This window comes from Schistocerca cancellata, chromosome 1 (genome assembly GCF_023864275.1).
Source record: "Schistocerca cancellata isolate TAMUIC-IGC-003103 chromosome 1, iqSchCanc2.1, whole genome shotgun sequence".
NCBI classification, from domain to species: Eukaryota; Metazoa; Arthropoda; class Insecta; order Orthoptera; family Acrididae; genus Schistocerca; species Schistocerca cancellata.
This window is the reverse complement of record NC_064626.1, coordinates 923,188,976-923,207,625: the sequence shown is the minus strand read 5'-3', so window position 1 is coordinate 923,207,625 and position 18,650 is coordinate 923,188,976. Positions and strand designations below refer to the sequence as shown.

Here is an 18,650-nt window from a genome sequence, read left to right as displayed (position 1 = left end):
TTTATGTGTATTGAGAATAATAGCACATCCTTAGGGCACTCCTGACGATGCCAGTGTCACTGATGGGCACTGGCCATTTAGGATAGTTTACCAGGTTCTAGCACCAAAGAAGACTTAAAGTCCCTCATATTTCCGAGAACCAATTCTGTACACTTACTTGTACCTTCATTAACATCTGCAGTGGGGCACCATTTCAAATGCTCTCAGAGACCTAGGATTATGGAATATGCCCGGAGTCCCTCATCTATAGTTCACAGACTATCATTTGAGAAAAGGCTGAACTGAGTTTCGCACAAGTGATGGTTTCTAAAACTGTTACTTTTTTTAGTGAGGTCATAATAAATTTGTGCTTTAGAGACTCCAGAAAAAGTACTTGAACTAAAGGTCTAATTTAATATTTTTGTTGATGGGTTTGTACTCTGGCTATTCACACATTTAGAACAGAGACTGGATCATCATAGCAAGTAGGGTTTCAAGGCCAACATCTTCATTAATTAAAACTTCAGAGTTAACCGTAGGACACCTAAGTGGGGGGGGGGAATTCGTTGAACCCACTATTTTTTTATGTCCCATGCTTTTGCCCAAGTAACTGTCATACTACATATTCCCTTTGAGTTATTGTTTGTTGGCTATTTTATGAAACATTAGTGTCAATATATTTTATAGAAAATTCCTGCTTTGAAAGAAAAAATAAACAAACTTACTATGGGTCCAACAAACCCCCCCTTAGGCTTCCATGATATAGAAAATTTCCCTAAGTAGTATTTCATATTTCTCATCTCTACAACAATGCAAGTTAGTTTGTTGGTTGGTATTCTTGATATTCACTACAATCGCTTTACTTTGAGAGGAAGCGATTGTTGATGTCGGTCAGCTGTTATTTATCTTCTAAACTTGCAGTGAGTTAGTGCAGTTCCTTACGGTTCACACCCAGACTTAGAAATGACTAAAAGAATACGTGACTTGTCTTTAGAAAGTGTTCTGAATGAAATTTTAGATGAAGATTCTGACTCGGGGAGTGAAAGTGAATATGGGGATGGTGTTATGGAGTATGATTCATATCGGGAAAGTGATGTGGATGTTAGAGAAGATGAAGATAGCGCAGCTTCAGGCAGTGACCATCAGGATGTTATTGTGGCCAAGTCTGGAAGAAGGTACATAACCACAAAACCTAGAATTCCTCGAAGGTCTGTTGCTAATATAGTAAGAGAGCAGGCAGGAGTAACTTCAGCTGGTGTTTGCCATTCACCTGGAGAAGCCTTGAAGTTACTTCTTACGCCTGACGTCATGGAGCGGACCGGAGTGGCCGTGCGGTTATAGGCGCTACAGTCTGGAACCGCGTGACCGCTACGGTCGCAGGTTCGAATCCTGCCTCGGGCATGGATGTGTGTGATGTCCTTAGGTTAGTTAGATTTAAGTAGTTCTAAGTTCTAGGGGACTGATGACCACAGTAGTTAAGTCCCATAGTGCTCAGAGCCATTTTTTTTTTTTTTTACATCATGGATGTTATAGTAAAACATTCAAATGAAGAGGCAGTTAGGCGAAATGTTACTTTGACTAATGAGAAAGAATTGTATGCCTTTATAGGATTCATGATACTTATGGGGGCAAATAAGGACCATTCTGTCAGTGTACACGATCTTTTGTCAGACCTAATGGGATGGCCAGTTTACTAGGGTATTATGGCAAGTGAACGTTTCAAGGAATGTATTGCAATCATAAGGTTTGATGACAAAAGTACCCGCCAGCTAAGAAGGGAAGCAGACAAGTTCACAGCAATCCGTGATGTTTTCAACAAAGTGAATGATAGGTTTCCACTACTGTATAAACCAGGGGTCCACCTCACCGTTGATGAGATGCTCAGCTTGTCTAGAGGGCGCTGGAACTAGTGAAATTGCAGGTAGAAGAAAGAAGTGCCAATGCAAGAGGGTTATCTAACCAAATTGTTTAATCAATGGAGACTATTCTACAAAAGAAAATCAAAGAAGTGACAACAGAAGCACGTCGGCCTCCTCTAGGGAAAAGTCGGTGCCATATTTGTGTAAGAGAAGCTAAAACAAAGAAGCAGAAGTACAACAATCTAAGTAAACCAAAACAATATTGTGGACAGTGTCATAAACATGTGTGTAACACACATTCAGAAAAAAAATTGTGAAGTGTGTCTCTTGCCTTGCAGTTGAGGATTCAGAGTAGTCTATTGTATATGAACACATCTGTATTTTGTATTGTAATATGTCAGTTTTTTATTCACTCAATCCAATATTTATAACAATTAACAGCATTTATAAACCGATGCCTTAGTTAAAATACATAAACCATTTTGAAAGTTGTAATTTTTCGTCAGTAAACTTATTTAATACCTGTGGGTTCGCCGAACCCCCCCCCCCCCCCTCCCCCTGAGGCATCCAAGTTAGAAAAAAAGGCTTGGGCGTCCTAGGGTTAAGAGGCTGTGGTTGAACAGTAGTAATTCTTCCTCCTGATGTTGTGTTGCCAACTATCGGCAACATCTTCCGAGGGGAGCCAATGACTGGTTGCTAGGCCATGTATGTCCCAATTATATAGAGCACCACCACTAGTCACATGGTATCGACAGTGAAACCATCGATGACTAATGTCTTTACTATTGATCAAAGGTAATCATTTGTCAAATCGTTGGTACAAAGTCGACCATCGTATCTAACTTTAAGCCGTCTTCTTTTCTGTTAATAAAATTATTGTGGTGTTTATAAATCTCTATGGCTTCTCCCTACATACATGCATAATAATGTGATGTCTTAGTTAGCGCGCTTGTCTTACTGAATTTTATTTCATGATCACCGTCTTCAAAAAGATGTTCCACTACTGCCAATTTGTCTGTGTGTCCCAGATGACAGTTCCGTTTGTGTTCAGTTAGCGGGGATTAACACATCTTTTTGTTGCTCCAATATAAATCTTCCCACAACTGCATGCAATTTTGTAAATCTTAGGAGTTGCAAAAGGGTGTTGTGCGTCTTTGGCCAATGTTAAACATTCACTGATTTTCTCGGTGAGTCTAAAGATTTTCATCTCAATACTTGGCCAGAATTTTCCCAATATGGTCCATAACATTGTGAATAAATGGGAGAAGAATGTTCCCAGCTAGCCGACCGGTGTGGCTGAGCGGTTATAGGTGCTTCAGTCTGGAACAGTGGGACTGCTACGGTCACAGGTTCGAATCCTGCCTCGGGCAAGGGTGTGTGTGGTGTCCTTAGGTTAGTTAGGTTTAAATGGTTCTGAGTTCTAGGGAACTGATGACCTCAGATGTTAAGTTCCATAGTGCTCAGAGCAATTTGAACCATTCCCAGCTGACTGTTGTTGTTGTTGTTGTTGTTGTTGTTGTTGTTGTTGTTGTTTTATGTTTTCGGACACTTTTCTTCTGGGACGGAGTGCTCAATCTATCTCATTATCAGCATATCCATTTTTCTTAAAAGCTGTTCGTAAATGATTTAGTTCCTCTTGCAAATAAACTGTCTCAAAGTTTTGTGAGCCCTGTCCACTAGTGTTTTAATGATACCTCTCTTTTGCCTGGGATGATAGAATCCTTATGGAGGTAATGATCAGTATATGTACCTGTCCTATTACCGTATGACCTAAAGTCCCATCTGCCTGTTTAATTACTGAAACATCCAAAAAATTAAGCTTTCTATTACTCTCCGTAGTGACTTTAGTCAGAGGTAGTTTCACTGTCGACAGCACATGGTGAGTGGTGATGCCCTGTATGCGCCCTATATAAATGGAACCTCCACAGTCTAGCAGCCAGTCGTTGTCTCACCTCGGAAGATGTTGTCTGCAGCTGGCAATGAAACATCAGGGGAATGAATTTCTGATGTTCAACCACAGCCTCTTAGCCCTGAAGTTTTAATTAGTGAGAGAGTGGATCCTCATCCATCCTGTTGAATTCTTATTTTTTAATTTCTGTATTGTCTTCATTAGTTCAAGCTCTGTTGTGGGAAACACGATCATTGTGCTTGCTGTGTAATTCACTGTGGCAGCTACATGTACCGCAGGAAGATTTGGTTGCAACTTCTGTACAAAACCAGAAATATAGTCGAATACAAGATTTGCTAATTATGGTGGATTTTCTATTACTCTGCTTTCATCTTTGATTTGTATGTTATATTACTTGTGTCTGCCTTTCCCATTGTCATGTTTTCTGTCATCCCCTAAGACTTTGTTTTTAGTTCCTGCATTATCCCTCTATAGGAGATGAGGTCCTGGCGGAAGTAGAGCAGTGGAGGTGGATTGTGAGTTGTGCTCAGCTAGCTCAGTTGGTAGAGCAGTTGCCTGCAAAAGGCAAAGATCCCATTTCTGAGTTCTGGTCCAGCACACTGTTTTAATTTGCCAGTAAATTTCATTAGCCCTATATATAATTTTGTTGTTGAATAATATATGTATCTTCCTTTATGTCCTGTTGTACTATTGTAGCAATTAGGAACTGTGAATTAGTGCAGTGATTTTGTAAAGAACTGAGATATTGAAGTGTCTGGCAGGACCTTCTAATGTCCCCAGTCATTCATCCATTTTCCTTAGTTGCTGCTGTTGATGTGGCTGCTTTTGGAAATGTCTCCTCTTAAATATATTTATAGAACTTAGCACTTAAATTGTTTTCCATATACTCTTCATCCCAGGTTTGATTTACCAGTGCTCTAGAAAATGTATGTATTTTATGTTCAAAGAAGATCCATTTGTAGTTCAGTTTGTGGGTCTTATCAATCTTGTTTTTAGCTTTCAAACAACAGAAAGTCTAGGTTTGAGTATGAATAATATTATGAAAAGGGTCCATTGTTACTCACTGTAATGATGAAGTGGTGAGTTGCAGTCAGGGACAACGAAGATATTGTCACACACACACACACACACACACACACACACACACACACACACACACAGAGAGAGAGAGAGAGAGAGAGAGAGAGAGAGAGAGAGAGAGAGAGAGAGAGAGAACATGTAACAATCTTTTTATTGTGCCTGTCTGCTACTCTACATGCCATCTTTATGGTAAGTTGACTTTAGCTTAGTTGTATGATAGTAATGATCGAAGAGGCCAATATCTTTTATATATAGAATTTTCCCTGTCAAGATTTGTGAGTACATGGCTTAAGAGTGATACTGAGCTTTTCGACACCCTGATAGGAGTGTTTACCATTTGTGCCATGCCAAAAGTGTTCAAAATGTTTCTGTAGTAACTATTAATATCACCCTGAACAGCTGCATTTATGTTTGCATTTCCACACATTATTATTGTAGTTTTGGGGGCTGAGAATCTTCCTAGGACTTCAGTAATTTGTTGAGAAAAGTATTCACTTTACTACTGGGTGAGCAATATATGCACAGAAAGATTAACTTTTTATGAATGTCGAGATTCATCAATTAAGTTTTTACCTTCAGTCATTGTGATCATTTCTAGTTTTAAAATGTGTGCCACTTCTTATATAGATATTGTCCCACCCTTTAAAATAGTTCTACACCAGCAACTTGCTGTTTCATATGACAATAGCACTATGTGCTGAATTTCAGTGTTTCTGCACCAGTGCTGTGTAATGAATACCACTGTGCTGCTCAGTGACTGTTATTCAGTTTAAGCTGGTGTACTTTATATGTAATAGACTGCATATTTTGGTGAAGAATGGATACTTATCAGCAAATGTCTGTGGTGTTCGTCCTTATGTGCACTATGGTGTGATACATTCTATCTTCCTTGTATGTGTTGAGTAAATTTCTAAACTGGGTGTGAGACTTTTAAGAAAGGGAGATGCAGTATTTCTTGGTTTCCAAAAAGCATTTGACTCAGTACCACACCTACACTTATTGTCAAAAGTACAATCATATGGTGTATCAAGTAATTTGTGACTGGATTGAGGACTTTTGGTATGGAGGATGCAGCATTGTGAAGTGTGTAGGGACCCTTGCTGTTCATGGCCTTGTAAACAGTAGTAGTTGTAGTAGTAGTAGTAGTAGTAGTAGTAACCTCAGATTTCTTGCTGTTGATGCAGCAAAGATTGGCAACTTGCTTTAAATGTTCAGAAATGTACAGTTGTGCACTTCGCAAAGTGAAAAAAAAAAACCATGGCATCCTAACCATGATATCAATGAGTCACTGTTGGAATTGGCCAACATGTACAACTACCTGGGTGTAACAAACTGTAGGTGTGTGAAATGGAATGTTCACATGAGTAAAGGAGGCGGGAGACTTGGGTTTATTGGTAGAATACTGTAGAAGTGCAATCAGTCTGCAAAGGAGATTGCTTGCAAATCACTTCTGCGACTGGTTCTAGAATATTGCTCAAGTGTGTGGGACCCGTACCATATAGGACTAACAGGGGATATGAAACTTATACATAGCACAAAACGAATGGTCACAGGTTTGTTTGATCCATGGGAGAGTGTCACAGAGATACTGAGAAACTGAACGACAGACCCTTTAAACAGACTTAACCTATCCTGAGAAAGTCTATTCACAAAGTTTCGAGAACCAGCTTTAAATGATTACTCTAGGAATATACTACAATGCTCTACATGTCACTCACATAGGGATCATGACAATAAGATTATTCTAATTACAGCATGCACTGAGGCATTCAGTCAGTCATTCTTTCTATGCTCCATACGTGAATAGAATGGGAAGAAACCCTAGTAACTGGTACACTGCGGCATACCCTCTGCCAAGCGCTTCATGGTGGTTTGCAGAGTATAGGTGTCGATGTACATGTAGATTAAATCACTGAATAGATTCAAGTGCTGCTGTCGCTAATTACTTTACTTTTTTATTTGCCTTCAATTAATTAACATATCTAGTGAGCAACATCATCTTTTAACACACATTTCAGACATCATAGTTCTGAGTGTCCACTATTCCAGAAAGAAAAAGAATAAAACAAAAAGGTCCCTGTACCTGTACTGCTATTTACCCCCCCTCCCCCATCCAACAAAAGTAATTCTCCGCCTTTAGACGTATCTCTGACTGCTTTCTCTTTCCCACTATTTAAAAAATTGTGTTAGCGATTGGGGGACTGTAAAGCGGTCACTGAACAAGAAGCCACGTAGTGATTAGTGCACTTTTAGAAATGGTTGTAACAGGTACTTATGTTTCATGCCAAGATTGCGATAAAAACCTCCATAGGCTTTTTAAGAGAATGGGAATTATTTTAGCCTTATTACTTAAAAAGAATCTGTGCACTCCAAATGTATGTTTTAACTCTATTTCTAATAAATTGTGACAGAATTTCTGACCTATACTTACCATCAGGAAGCAAAATGTGCAATATCACCAGTAGACACAAAAGTAAGAGACTGTAATATCAACGGTACTATACATTTATTTTATAATTTATTAGTTTTCTTAACTGAATTTTCCTTTACTGCGTGTAATGTTGTGGACAAACATCATAATTTTATAACAGTGTATGATTATTACTCTGGACTGGATGTGCTGATGGAATGGCCACATTGTGAAAACCTGTAAGTTTGTTATAGTGAGACATTTAACACAGCCTATTCACAACTATCTGCATTCCATTTGTCTGTTGAATGTATTTTTCTTAGCTGTCTGTAAGCATTAAAATCCGTAAGAAATTTGTGGAGCCTGACTGTGTGAAGTTAAGTGTAGAATATATGGAAACTGTTGACCACAGTTTGAATAGATTGCAACTCTTGGCACCTACAATATAGAGGTTAGTTTTAGATTTACTGGAGTGCCAGAAATATTGTGCCCCATAGCTCATTTTTAAATCATTAGAACTTTCTATTTCGAAAGTGCACTATATCTTTGGTACTGACATGGCTAAGCAGAGGCATATTTGAGGATTCTATTGTGTTATCTTCTGAATCCTTGCAGTTTGTTTTTCATGTTGAATGTACCATATTGCATTGACACTTTGCACATGTGAACTTGAATGAAATTTTATTTTTTAAAGGGCATAATATTTGCTGTTGATCATGGAAATTATTTATTTCACTATTAAGATTTTGCCCTTTGAGCCATTTTCAAGTGGTACTAGTACTTGGAAAGATTTTACTTCAGTATCTGTCAGAATTCAAAATCCTCTAACATGTATAAATGTCATCATCAAAAATAGACCTGTGCGCTATAGAAATACAGTAACATCAGACAAGTGCAAAGCTCTGTACAATGTGAAATGACGACGACATATATACATGTTGGAGGATTTTAAAGTCTGACATGTGCTGAAGCAAAATCTTATTATAAGTGTTCATGCACTGTTGTACATTGTGTCATTCCAGTACACACAATTGTCCCAGGTAAACATCCTTGGAGGTGAGTGGATTGACTGGCTGAAAGTGAAGAATAGTAATCTGCTTGTAACGAAACTTGAAAAAACTGTCGTCATACATTTTCTTGTTGCCATTATGTCAGAATTAAGTTATCATCTGTCTTCAGGTTAGAAGTTGCTTTTTGTTTAATCCAGCTGTAAGTAATTGTTAGCATGCAGTACTTAGGGCAAACTGGTTGCAATACGCTATGCCTAAACACAGGGGATTTTAGATGCTCTTGTTTTTTGTGTTGAAGGGTAAATTTGTTTCAATCCATCTCATTGCTGTTGATTGTCTGAAAACTATTTGTATGCAATTTCTAAATGGAACACTTTTATGTTCCATTTAAAATAAAATAAGGCTAGAAACTTACCTTTCCAGTTAAATTAGTCACAGCTGTTACATGCCTGCTGCCCACTGAAAAGTTGCTGTTGGAATAAAAAATACTCTCTAACAGGAGCAACTAAACATTAATTTATTTGTGAACAAAGACATAGTAATCATAGTGCATTCCTGCTTGTGATTATCAATATTAATCTATCTTAAGTTTTGACACACACACACACACACACACACACACACACACACACACACACACACACTTATGAAAATAGTTGATTAAATTTTTATATATTCTCTTTTCCTTGTAGCGGAAGTGACACATGGAGAGGTGGAACATTTGAGTGGACCAGATTCTCGAATTGTGCTAGAACAGCCTGCACGCTTTTCTGGTGGAGCACATTTTTATGAGCAGGTAGAAGATACTAAAGATAGTGTGTGGCTTGTTCAAGTTGTGCCAGCTGATGGTGAACCTCTCCTGGATGACCTCAGCTGGCATGTTGTCAGGTCACATCTGGCACCCTTTGCTATTCGCACTGGAGTCTTTGACTGTCGCCTTGACCGGAGGTAAGTAATACTTAATTAAGGAGGACCCATACTTGGAAGAAATAGACTATAACCTATCAAACTGATCCAACTAGCTCGGCGTCTAATCCTCCACCTGACATACAGTTACAGTACAAGTGCAAACTAAGAGGGGAAGGGAATAGCTGTTAACAAATCTCAGTAATAAAATAGCTCTGTTACTATGGGGGGACGTAAATGGTTCTGGGAGACACATGGAGAAACCAATTTTTTTATCTTTTGTACCTATATATCCAAGAGACTAGCACATCATGAATATGTCGCAGTTGTTCATAGTCTGCTGCAGTGTAATGTAAGTGGCATGTCACTAACATCTCTGTTGCCGAGTTTAAGTTGCACTATCCATTACATCCTTTTTTTCTAGATATGATAGTTCACCAGCATAACAACAGAGTTTCTGTCAAGGTATGGGAGGAAACCAAGTGACAGATTGAATCTTCAAATTGTTAAATTTGGTGTGAGTGGATAGTACAATTAATTGATAGTTCAGTGATGACCAAATGCATTTATCAGTATTTGAATGCTGGTCCAATCACCAATTCATGGCATTCTCAGAGAAGATGAAAAAATCATCTTCATTAATTTCAGAAAGTAACATTCATTCTTGCAGCTCAGAAAGAGAAACAGTGATATGGTATTAGTTAATTCCAGGGGCACCCCAGATAAGTTAATCTATCTTGGCAGAATCACTAATGCCCACAAAATACTGTGAACTGAAAGTTGTGCACACACTTGAAATCCACGCAAATTAGCAGTGTGTCATCCGTGAGAGTGCGCCACAGAAGAGCAATACTGTGAACTTCTGATAGAGCCCACCCTGGGCGACTGCCTATTTAAATCCTGTGATGCTATGCTCGCACTCAGTTATCATGTTATTACTGCTTGCATACTTTTGCCCTATCTTATTGTGTTCAGTAAATGTTATGGTGATTGGTATACATTCCACAGTTTAATAAAGTTGTATTAACATTCTTGGTTGTGTCGTGTGTCAAAGTTACAACACAAGTGATGAAGAGTGTGGGATTGTTCTGCATGCATTCGGTCTCTGGTTGGTCCACTGTTGCATCTACGATGTCTGATGGTGCTACTGACGAGTTTTTATTCAGGTTGGTTGATCAGCAAGGGGTAACTGCGACATTGTAGCATCTCTGTCACAGCAGGTGGTGTTAGCCACAGTGCAACATAATCAAACCCAGGTATTGCAAATGCTTGCCTCTTTTTCGGCCAGTTTGGGTCCATCTCAATCTACATCGCCCGTCGCACCTCCTGTTTTGCACATTGCTACCCAAGTCATTTATCGCTTGTTGTTTCTGGCTTATGATGAATCTGACGAAGAATGGGAAGCCTACAAAAAAGGTTGTGGTAGCATTTTCATGCATTTGGATTGACTGGTGTTAGCTTAAGCCATGATTTCTTTTTTTTTTTCTTGGTTATCATCTTGCATCTATCAACTACTTTGCCGCCGGCCGCGGTGGTCTAGCGGTTCTGGCGCTGCAGTCCGGAACCGCGGGACTGCTACGGTCGCAGGTTCGAATCCTGCCTCGGGCATGGGTGTGTGTGATGTCCTTAGGTTAGTTAGGTTTAAGTAGTTCTAAGTTCTAGGGGACTTATGACCTAAGATGTTGAGTCCCATAGTGCTCAGAGCCATTTTTGAACTACTTTGCCAACTGGCCACCCAGCAGGGTCAGTCTTCACTTTCTTTTAATAGCATGTGTGACCTGCTATCAAAATACTACTGTAAATGGTTGCACATCATTGCCACTTGAGTCGAGTTCTATTGGTGTCACAAAAAACTGGAACATTCCTATGGAACTCAGACAGCTGAGCTTCATGGTTCAAGCCATCGTTGTCACATTGTCCCTGATGTGCATAAGGAGTCGTATGCTGACCAGATGGTTTGTGATGCTATCATTCAGTTGGTCACCGATCATGAGTTCACGAGTGGGCCCTTCAATGTGAAAACATTGCACAGTTTTTTGAAGTTTTGATGGCTGCAGGTTTTGAAATTAATCATGATGTGAGGTTACAAAAGTTAAATTAGCTCCTCACCACCACCATTTGTTGGACAGTCCACAGCGGTCTGCGTGCGAGCAAAACATCACGGCAGCCAGTCCAACTTGCTGCAGCAGCAAGCCCCAGTAATGAACAACAACGTGAGCACTCCATGCTTCCCTCTTGTCCATTGTGTTTTGTCACTTGTGATGACACAGATTGTCCTAAGTGGTGGGCAGTTCAGTGCGACAAAACAGGCCACATTGCTACAGTTTGTAACACAAAATTTCAACAGCATATTGCAGTCACTGAAAGGGATGTCAGTTGTGTGTCGGCAATCTCCGTTGCACACAATAAGCTTTTTATTGATGTCAAGGTTTATCAGAAGGTTCTACACATGCAATCAACATTGATGCTGCCATGTCATTACTCAAATTGCAAAAGTACAGGGACTTGTGATCTCCCCCTTTAGTGCCAGTGTCACATGCATTAGTCACCTAAATAAACAAAGTAGTCCGATATTAGGTAGTTTCTCAGGCCCAGTCATATATAAATTGGTGGTTCATCCACTGACTTTTCTGGTGGTAAACAATGCACACACTGAAAATTTGTCTGGTTTGGACATCTTTAACCTTTTTGGATTTACTATTTCCGATGAAGTCAGTCTCGTCTCTGATCAAGTGTGTTATACACAGCTTGACTCTTTATGCTCTGAATTTTCCTCCCTGTTTTCTGTGGCCTTGGGTTGTGCCAATAATTTCAAAGCCCTCATCACCATGAAACCTTCAGCCAGACCCAGATTCTTTTGGGATCACCCGGTGCCAATGGTGTTCCGTGACCAAATCAAGGCAGAGCTTCACCACCTCGTGGTCTTCAGGGTCATCCAACTGATTGTATCCAGTGAATGGCTTACCCCCTTAGTCATTCTCAAGAAGCTGTCGGGATGGTTACGCCTTTGCAGTGATTTCAGAGTTTCTGTCAATGTTCAATGTATCATTGTCACATATCCCTTGCTGCGCCCTGATGAACTTTTTGCTAAGCTCACGGGTGTTCAGTATTTTTCAAAAATTGACCTCTCCAATGCATAATTGCAGTTTCACATTGATGCTGACTGTCAGCGGCTTTTGGTCTTTAACACACTTTTTGGCTTGTATCAATACTTGCGGTTACTGTTTGGTGCTGGCAGTGTACTGGTGATATTTCAACAGTTTCTCAAACAACTCATGAGGTCTGTGCCTGATTGTGCCAATTATCTTGATGATATTGTGGTCTCTAGCTGCTCCACTGCTGAACATCTCAACAACTTATGTACGACCTTTTCAGTGTTACAAGCCACCAGCTTAAAATGCAATTTGGAAGAATGCCACTTCTTTCAGCCTTCTTTTGTTTATCATGGGTTTGAGGTATCTAGTGCTGGTGTCAAACCCCTTCATCAGAATCTCTCTGCTATTATGGCTCTTCTGCATCCTAAGTCGGTTAAGGATCTCCAGGGTTCTTTTTTAGATAAGATTGCTTATTATAGTCTGTTTTTGCAGAGGATGGCATCTGTTGCACAACCGTCACAAGCCTTGTTGCATAAGGGGGTGTCTTTTTCACTGGTCACCAGCATGTGAAATGGCTTTTCCCAACTGAAGACTGTGTTTAGAGTCTGCACCTTGTCTCGTAACTTACCAACCAGGTCAACATTTAGTGTTAGCAACAGATTCATCCCAGCATAGTCTTGGGGCGGTGTTAGCTCATAAATATTGTGGTGGCTCTGAGCAGCCTACAGCATACATGTCGAAGACACTTAATTTGGCTCAGACTAGATATTCACAAATAGACAAATAAGCCCTCGCCCCATTGTTAATGCCTTAAAGAATTTTCATGTTTTCCAGTATGATGCAAAATTCCTTATCATGGGTCACAAGCCGTTAGTTTTGCTGTTTAACCCTTCAGCTTCTGGGAGCCATGTTGGAAATTTTTTTCCATTGAATGACTTCCGGCACTATTGGTTTCTGATAATGACCCTCAGTTTTTGTCACCAGTGTTTGTCTTCTTCTGCAACGCCTGTGGGATTCACCACATTTTTGCCCCATCCTTCCACCCACAGTCCAACAATGAGACTGAAAGGTTAGTTAGAACCTAACAAAAATGGAAAACTAATGACTTAGTCCCCATCTGACATTGCCTTGGACCAATTTCTGTCTTCCTAGCAGTTCACGCCGTTCGGCAACAACAGCCCCACAAGTGTCAACCCTGGCTGCTTCTGCATCTGCTGTGGTTCGGGCAGGGATGCCAACCCTTGCAGCCATTGTCCCGTTTCTGGCCCTGGGTGGCTGTCTGGGCATGCGGGCTTGGTCATTGCCCAAAATGGATTCCCGCCATCATCTCTTGATGCCATGGCCGCCATCTCTGCGACATCTGTATGGAGGAACGCCACTGTGCATGTCATTAAGACCATATGCTCCTGTGCTTGACAACTGGACTGGCCCAGCTGGCACTCTGACGTTGTCATTCCAGTCTGATGTGGCTAGGTCACTGCCAAGACATACAAGGGATCCCCCATCACCTGCAGCTTCTTCAGTACCACAACCAGTACCAATGCAGCTGCTGTCCACACCAGAGCTACCTCCTCCACCTCCCTCAGCCTCCCCCTGTGGGTCCAGGGGTATTCCTGTCTGTTGTAAGAGGCGACTAAAAGGAGTCCCTCCCCCTCAAGGGACAGTTCCACGACTTATATTTGTGGTCATTTTGGTTTTTCACTTATTCTGGTTTCTTCCTTCCTTTGTTTGGTTCCTTTCTTTGTCCTTCTCCCTCTTACTGTCTTCCTTACTTTTTCCCTTGCCTTCTTCTCCTTGCCTTCTTGTCCACCCTCTGGTCTCCGCCTCGGCGTTTGAGACAGTCTGTCCTCTCTCTCCCTCTCTCCCTTTTTTTTCCTCCTCTTCTTTCCTCCATGCGCGTGCCTGAGGGCCGACCCACGCGTTCGCACGCGTAGCCGGTGACGGGGTAACGCGTAATTCCCCGCCCTGGGTAGCAAGTAAGGCACGCTCGTACCCCCTGGTAAAGGCCAGGCCCAGGGAGGGGTGATTGGCTGAGCTGACACCGTCCAACCATGCCGATTGGTCCCTCCGTCCGTTTATCTGGAGGTGTGACATGAGGTGTAAATATTCACCTAAGGCGGGAGTGCCCTCTGAGAGGGTCCCCACAAGGAAGGAGCGCACCATCGGAGACGCTGACAATCATGGGGGATTCCTCCGCTATGGATTTCTCTTCTTCTTCTTCTTCTCCTCTCTCGACTTTTGCCCAAAAACGGAAACTTGACCAGCCACCAGTGACAAAAGTACTACGCCTGCCCCAAAGTTCCTCTTCATTTCTCGATCTGAGGACAGAAAGGATTTTTCCTCTGTTAACCCTTTCGTTATCTAGAAGGGCGTGGATGCCATAGCCTGTCTGTCAAGTCTTGTACCAGGATGCGTAACGGTATCTTGTTATTAGAAACTGAGAGCGCCTTTCAGGCACAAAAACTGCTTCGGGCCACACTCCTGTACACGTTCCCTGTCCGGGTGGAGGCTCACCGCACTTTGAATTCGTCACGTGGTGTGGTATATACTAGATCACTCGACGGATTGACTGATGAGGAGATTCAGTCTTTCCTCGCTGAGCAGGGCGTGACGGCTGTCCATAGGGTCATGAAACAGGTCAACAATGACCTTGTACCGACCCGGACACTTTTCTTGACCTTTGATAGTGTTCAGCTGACGTTGCGCATCAAAGCGGGCTACAAGGTTATTTCTGTTCGCCCCTATGTCCCAACACCTACGCGCTGCTACCAGTGCCAGCGTTTTAATCACACTCGCCAGTCTTGTTCTAATGCGGCTAATATGTGTCACTTGTGGCAGGGATGCCCATGAGGGTGACTGTCCACCTCCATCTCCTCATTGTGTGAACTCTCAGGGTGACCATGCAGCGTCCTCCCACGACTGTCCCATCTACAAGGATGAATGCTGTATACAGGAAATTCGGGTCAAAGAGAAACTGTCCACCTTGGCTGCTCGCAAGCTATTTGCTAGTAGGAAGCCCAAACTGCTCCCAGCGGGGAAATACAGTACTGTCCTCGCCTCTCCTTGGACTACCAGGGAGGTGGCGACACAGACATGCGATCTGACCTTCAGCACTATGGTTGTCCGACGGCCAGTGTTAAGATCGCCCAGTCAACGTTTCCTCTCCCCCCCGTCACCCCTAAGACACAAGCACCTTCATCAGCTTCTGCCAAGACGAAGACCCAGAAGTCAGATGCACGGGCCTTCAAGAAGGAACCATCCCGGGCATACTTCCTACGTACCTCAAACTCCCAGCCATCGACCAGTACTTCCACTAAACAACCTTCCAAGAAGGCTCATAGGAAGCACAGTTCTCCTTCTCCGCCACGGCGCGTTTCTTCTCCTGCGCCACCCAGCGGTTGCCGCCCCAGGCCGTCATCCGTTTTGCCTGGCCGCACCGCTGGTAGCCAAACATCTGGCCGTTCAACGGCGGAGGAAGCTCCCCCTCCCAATCATCTTAACAAGATGGCCGACGAACCTGTCGAACCAATGGACGATGACTCTTCGCCTATTGATAGCAGCGGCAGTGCTCGCTCGAAGCCAGGCCCTCAGCAGCCTTTGAGGTGACCCCTTCTTGCTCTTCCTTTTTCTTCTCACGATGGCACTTCTTCATTGGAATATTCGCGGCATTCACTCCAACCGAGAGGACTTAAAGTTGCTGCTCCACTTGCACTGTCCGCTCGTTGTAGCTCTCCAGGTAACGAAGCTACGCCAATGCGATCAAATTGACTTAGCACACTATGCTTCTGTGCATTTTGACCTACCCCCTGTGGCAGGTATTCCGGCTCATGGAGTGGTTATGTTGCTGGTCTGGGATGATATTTACTACAATCCCATCACATTGCACACCGGCCTGCAGGCAGTTGCCGTCTGAATTACTCTCCCCACTTTTACATTTTCCATTTGTACCGTTTACACTCCATCGTCGTCTGCCGTTACCGTGGCAGACATGATGCTCAGCTACCTGCACCATTTTTGTTAACTGGAGACCTCAATGCCCACCATCCCCTTTGGGGCTCTCCAGCATCCTGCCCGAGGGGCTCTCTGTTAGCAGACCTTTTCAACCACCTCAATCTTGTCTGCCTCAATACTGGCGCCCCTACTTTTCTTTTGGGACACATCTCACACCTATTCCCATTTAGACCTCTCTATGTGTACTACCCAACTTGCACGCCGGTTTGAGTGGTACGCACTTTCTGATACGTATTACCCCCTCTCCGTGCTCATCTAGTTGGAACATCTCCAAAGCAGACTGGGGGCTCTTCTCTTCGAGGACAACCTTTCAGGATCAAAACTTCGCAAGCTGCGATAGTCAGGTCGCACACCTCACGGAAGTCATTCTCATTGCTGCTGAATATGCCACCCCTCACACTACTTCTTCTCCACGTCGCGTACCGGTCCCCTGGTGGACCGCAGCATGTAGAGACTCTTCACGTGCTCGTTGACTTGCTTTACGCACCCTTAAACGCCACCCTACGGTGGCGAATTGTATAAATTATAAACGATTACGTGCGCAGTGTCGTGTTATTAAAGACAACAAGAAAGCCAGCTGGGCTGCTTTCACAAGCACCTTCAACAGTTTTACTCCTTCTTCTGTTGTCTGGAGTAGCCTGCGCCGGCTCTGTGGTACTAAGGTCCACTCACCAGATTCTGACTTGACGGTCACAAATGACGTCCTTGTGGCCCATGAGGATGTCTCGTGAAAGTTATAATGCCCCATTCACCATGCGAGAACTTGAAAATGCACTTGCCCGGTCACGGTCCTCTGCTCCAGGGCCTGATTCTATTCATATTCAGATGCTGAAGAACCTTTCTCCTGCAGGTAAAGGTTTTCTTCTTCGTACTTACAATCGCATCTGGATTGAGGGTCATGTTCCCACATGCTGGCGCGAGTCTATTGTTGTCCTGATTCCTAAGACGGGGAAGCACAAGCACTTGCCTTCCAGTTATCGACCCATCTCGCTTACCAGCTGTGTCTGTAAGGTGATGGAGCGAATGGTTAACTCTCGTTTGGTTTGGCTGCACGAATCTCGACGACGACTACTTACCAATGTACAATGTGGATTTCGTAGGTGCCACTCTGCTGTTGACCATCTGGTTACCTTGTCGACCTTCATTATGAATAACTTCTTGCAGAAGTGCCCGACTGCGGCTGTGTTCTTTGATTTGGAGAAGGCTTACGACACCTGTTGGAGGGCGGGCAATCTCCGCACCATGCATACATGGGGCCTTCGCGGTCGCCTCCCTTTTTTATTTATGCCTTTTTAATGGATTGACAGTTCAGGGTACAAGTGGGTTCTGTTCTGTCCGACGCCTTTCGCCAGGAGAATGGGGTGCCACAGGGCTCTGTTTTGAGCGTCGCTCTCTTCGCCATAGCGATCAATCCAATAATGGATTGCCTCCCAGCTGATGTATCAGGCTCCCTTTTCGTGGACAATTTTACCATCTTTTGCAGCGCACAGTGTACATGTTTCCTGGAGCGCTGTCTTCAGCGTTGTCTCGACCTTCTTTACTCCAGGAGTGTCGTCAATGGCTTCCGTTTCTCTGCCGAGAAGACGGTCTGTATTAACTTCTGGCGCTACAAAGAGTTTCTCCCACCGCCCTTACGACTCGGTCTCGTTGCTCTCCCATTCGTAGAGACAACAAAGTTTTTAGGTCTTACATTTGACAGGAAACTTAGCTGGTCTCCATATGTGTCATATTTGGCTGCCTGTTGTGCCCATTCTCTAATGTCCTCCATGTTCTCAGTGGTATGTCGTGGGGAGCAGATTGAACCGTCCTACTTCGCCTATATCGATCAATCGTCCGCTCAAAGCTGGATTATGGGAGCTTCGTATACTCCTCTGCACAGCCCTCCATCTTACGCTGCCTTAACTCTATACAACATCGGGGTTTACGTCTTGCGATCGGAGCGTTCTGTACTAGTCCCGTCGAGAGTCTTCATGCTGAAGCCCGTGAATTGCCACTAACCTACCGCCGCGATATACTGCTTTGTCGGTATGCCTGTCGGCTATTGTCAATGCGCGACCACCTGTCTTATCGTTCCTTTTTTGACAACTCTCTCAACCGTCAATACGGGTTGTATGTCTGTGCCCTGCTACCCCCTGGAGTTCGCTTTCGTCGCCTCCTTCAGCACCTTGATTTTTCACTCCCTGCAACCTTTAGAGTGGGCGAGAGCCAAACACCACCTTGGCTCCAGGCTTACGTTCGCGTTCACTTTGCCCTCAGCTCGCTCCCAAAGGAGGTTACCCCCGCTTCGGTATACCGCTCCCATTTTGTCGAACTTCGTTCGAAGTTCATTAATATGATCTTCATTTATACAGATGGCTCTAAGACCAATGACGGTGTCTGGTGTTCTTTTAT

The 18,650-nt window shown here is 43.2% G+C and overlaps 1 protein-coding gene across 2 annotated transcripts in view; it reads left to right on the top strand.

Moving 5' to 3' along the window:
- Positions 1-18,650, top strand: part of LOC126191336 (E3 ubiquitin-protein ligase RNF103-like) — a 428,517-nt gene that overhangs the window by 15,807 nt on the left and 394,060 nt on the right. For both annotated transcript variants that reach the window (XR_007538339.1, XM_049932174.1), the window contains one exon: positions 8,940-9,195. Coding sequence is in view for 1 of the 2 variants with exons in the window: in XM_049932174.1 (XP_049788131.1) it covers positions 8,940-9,195 (256 nt within the window). In the remaining variant the exon portion in view is untranslated. The remainder of the gene's footprint in view (positions 1-8,939; positions 9,196-18,650) is intronic.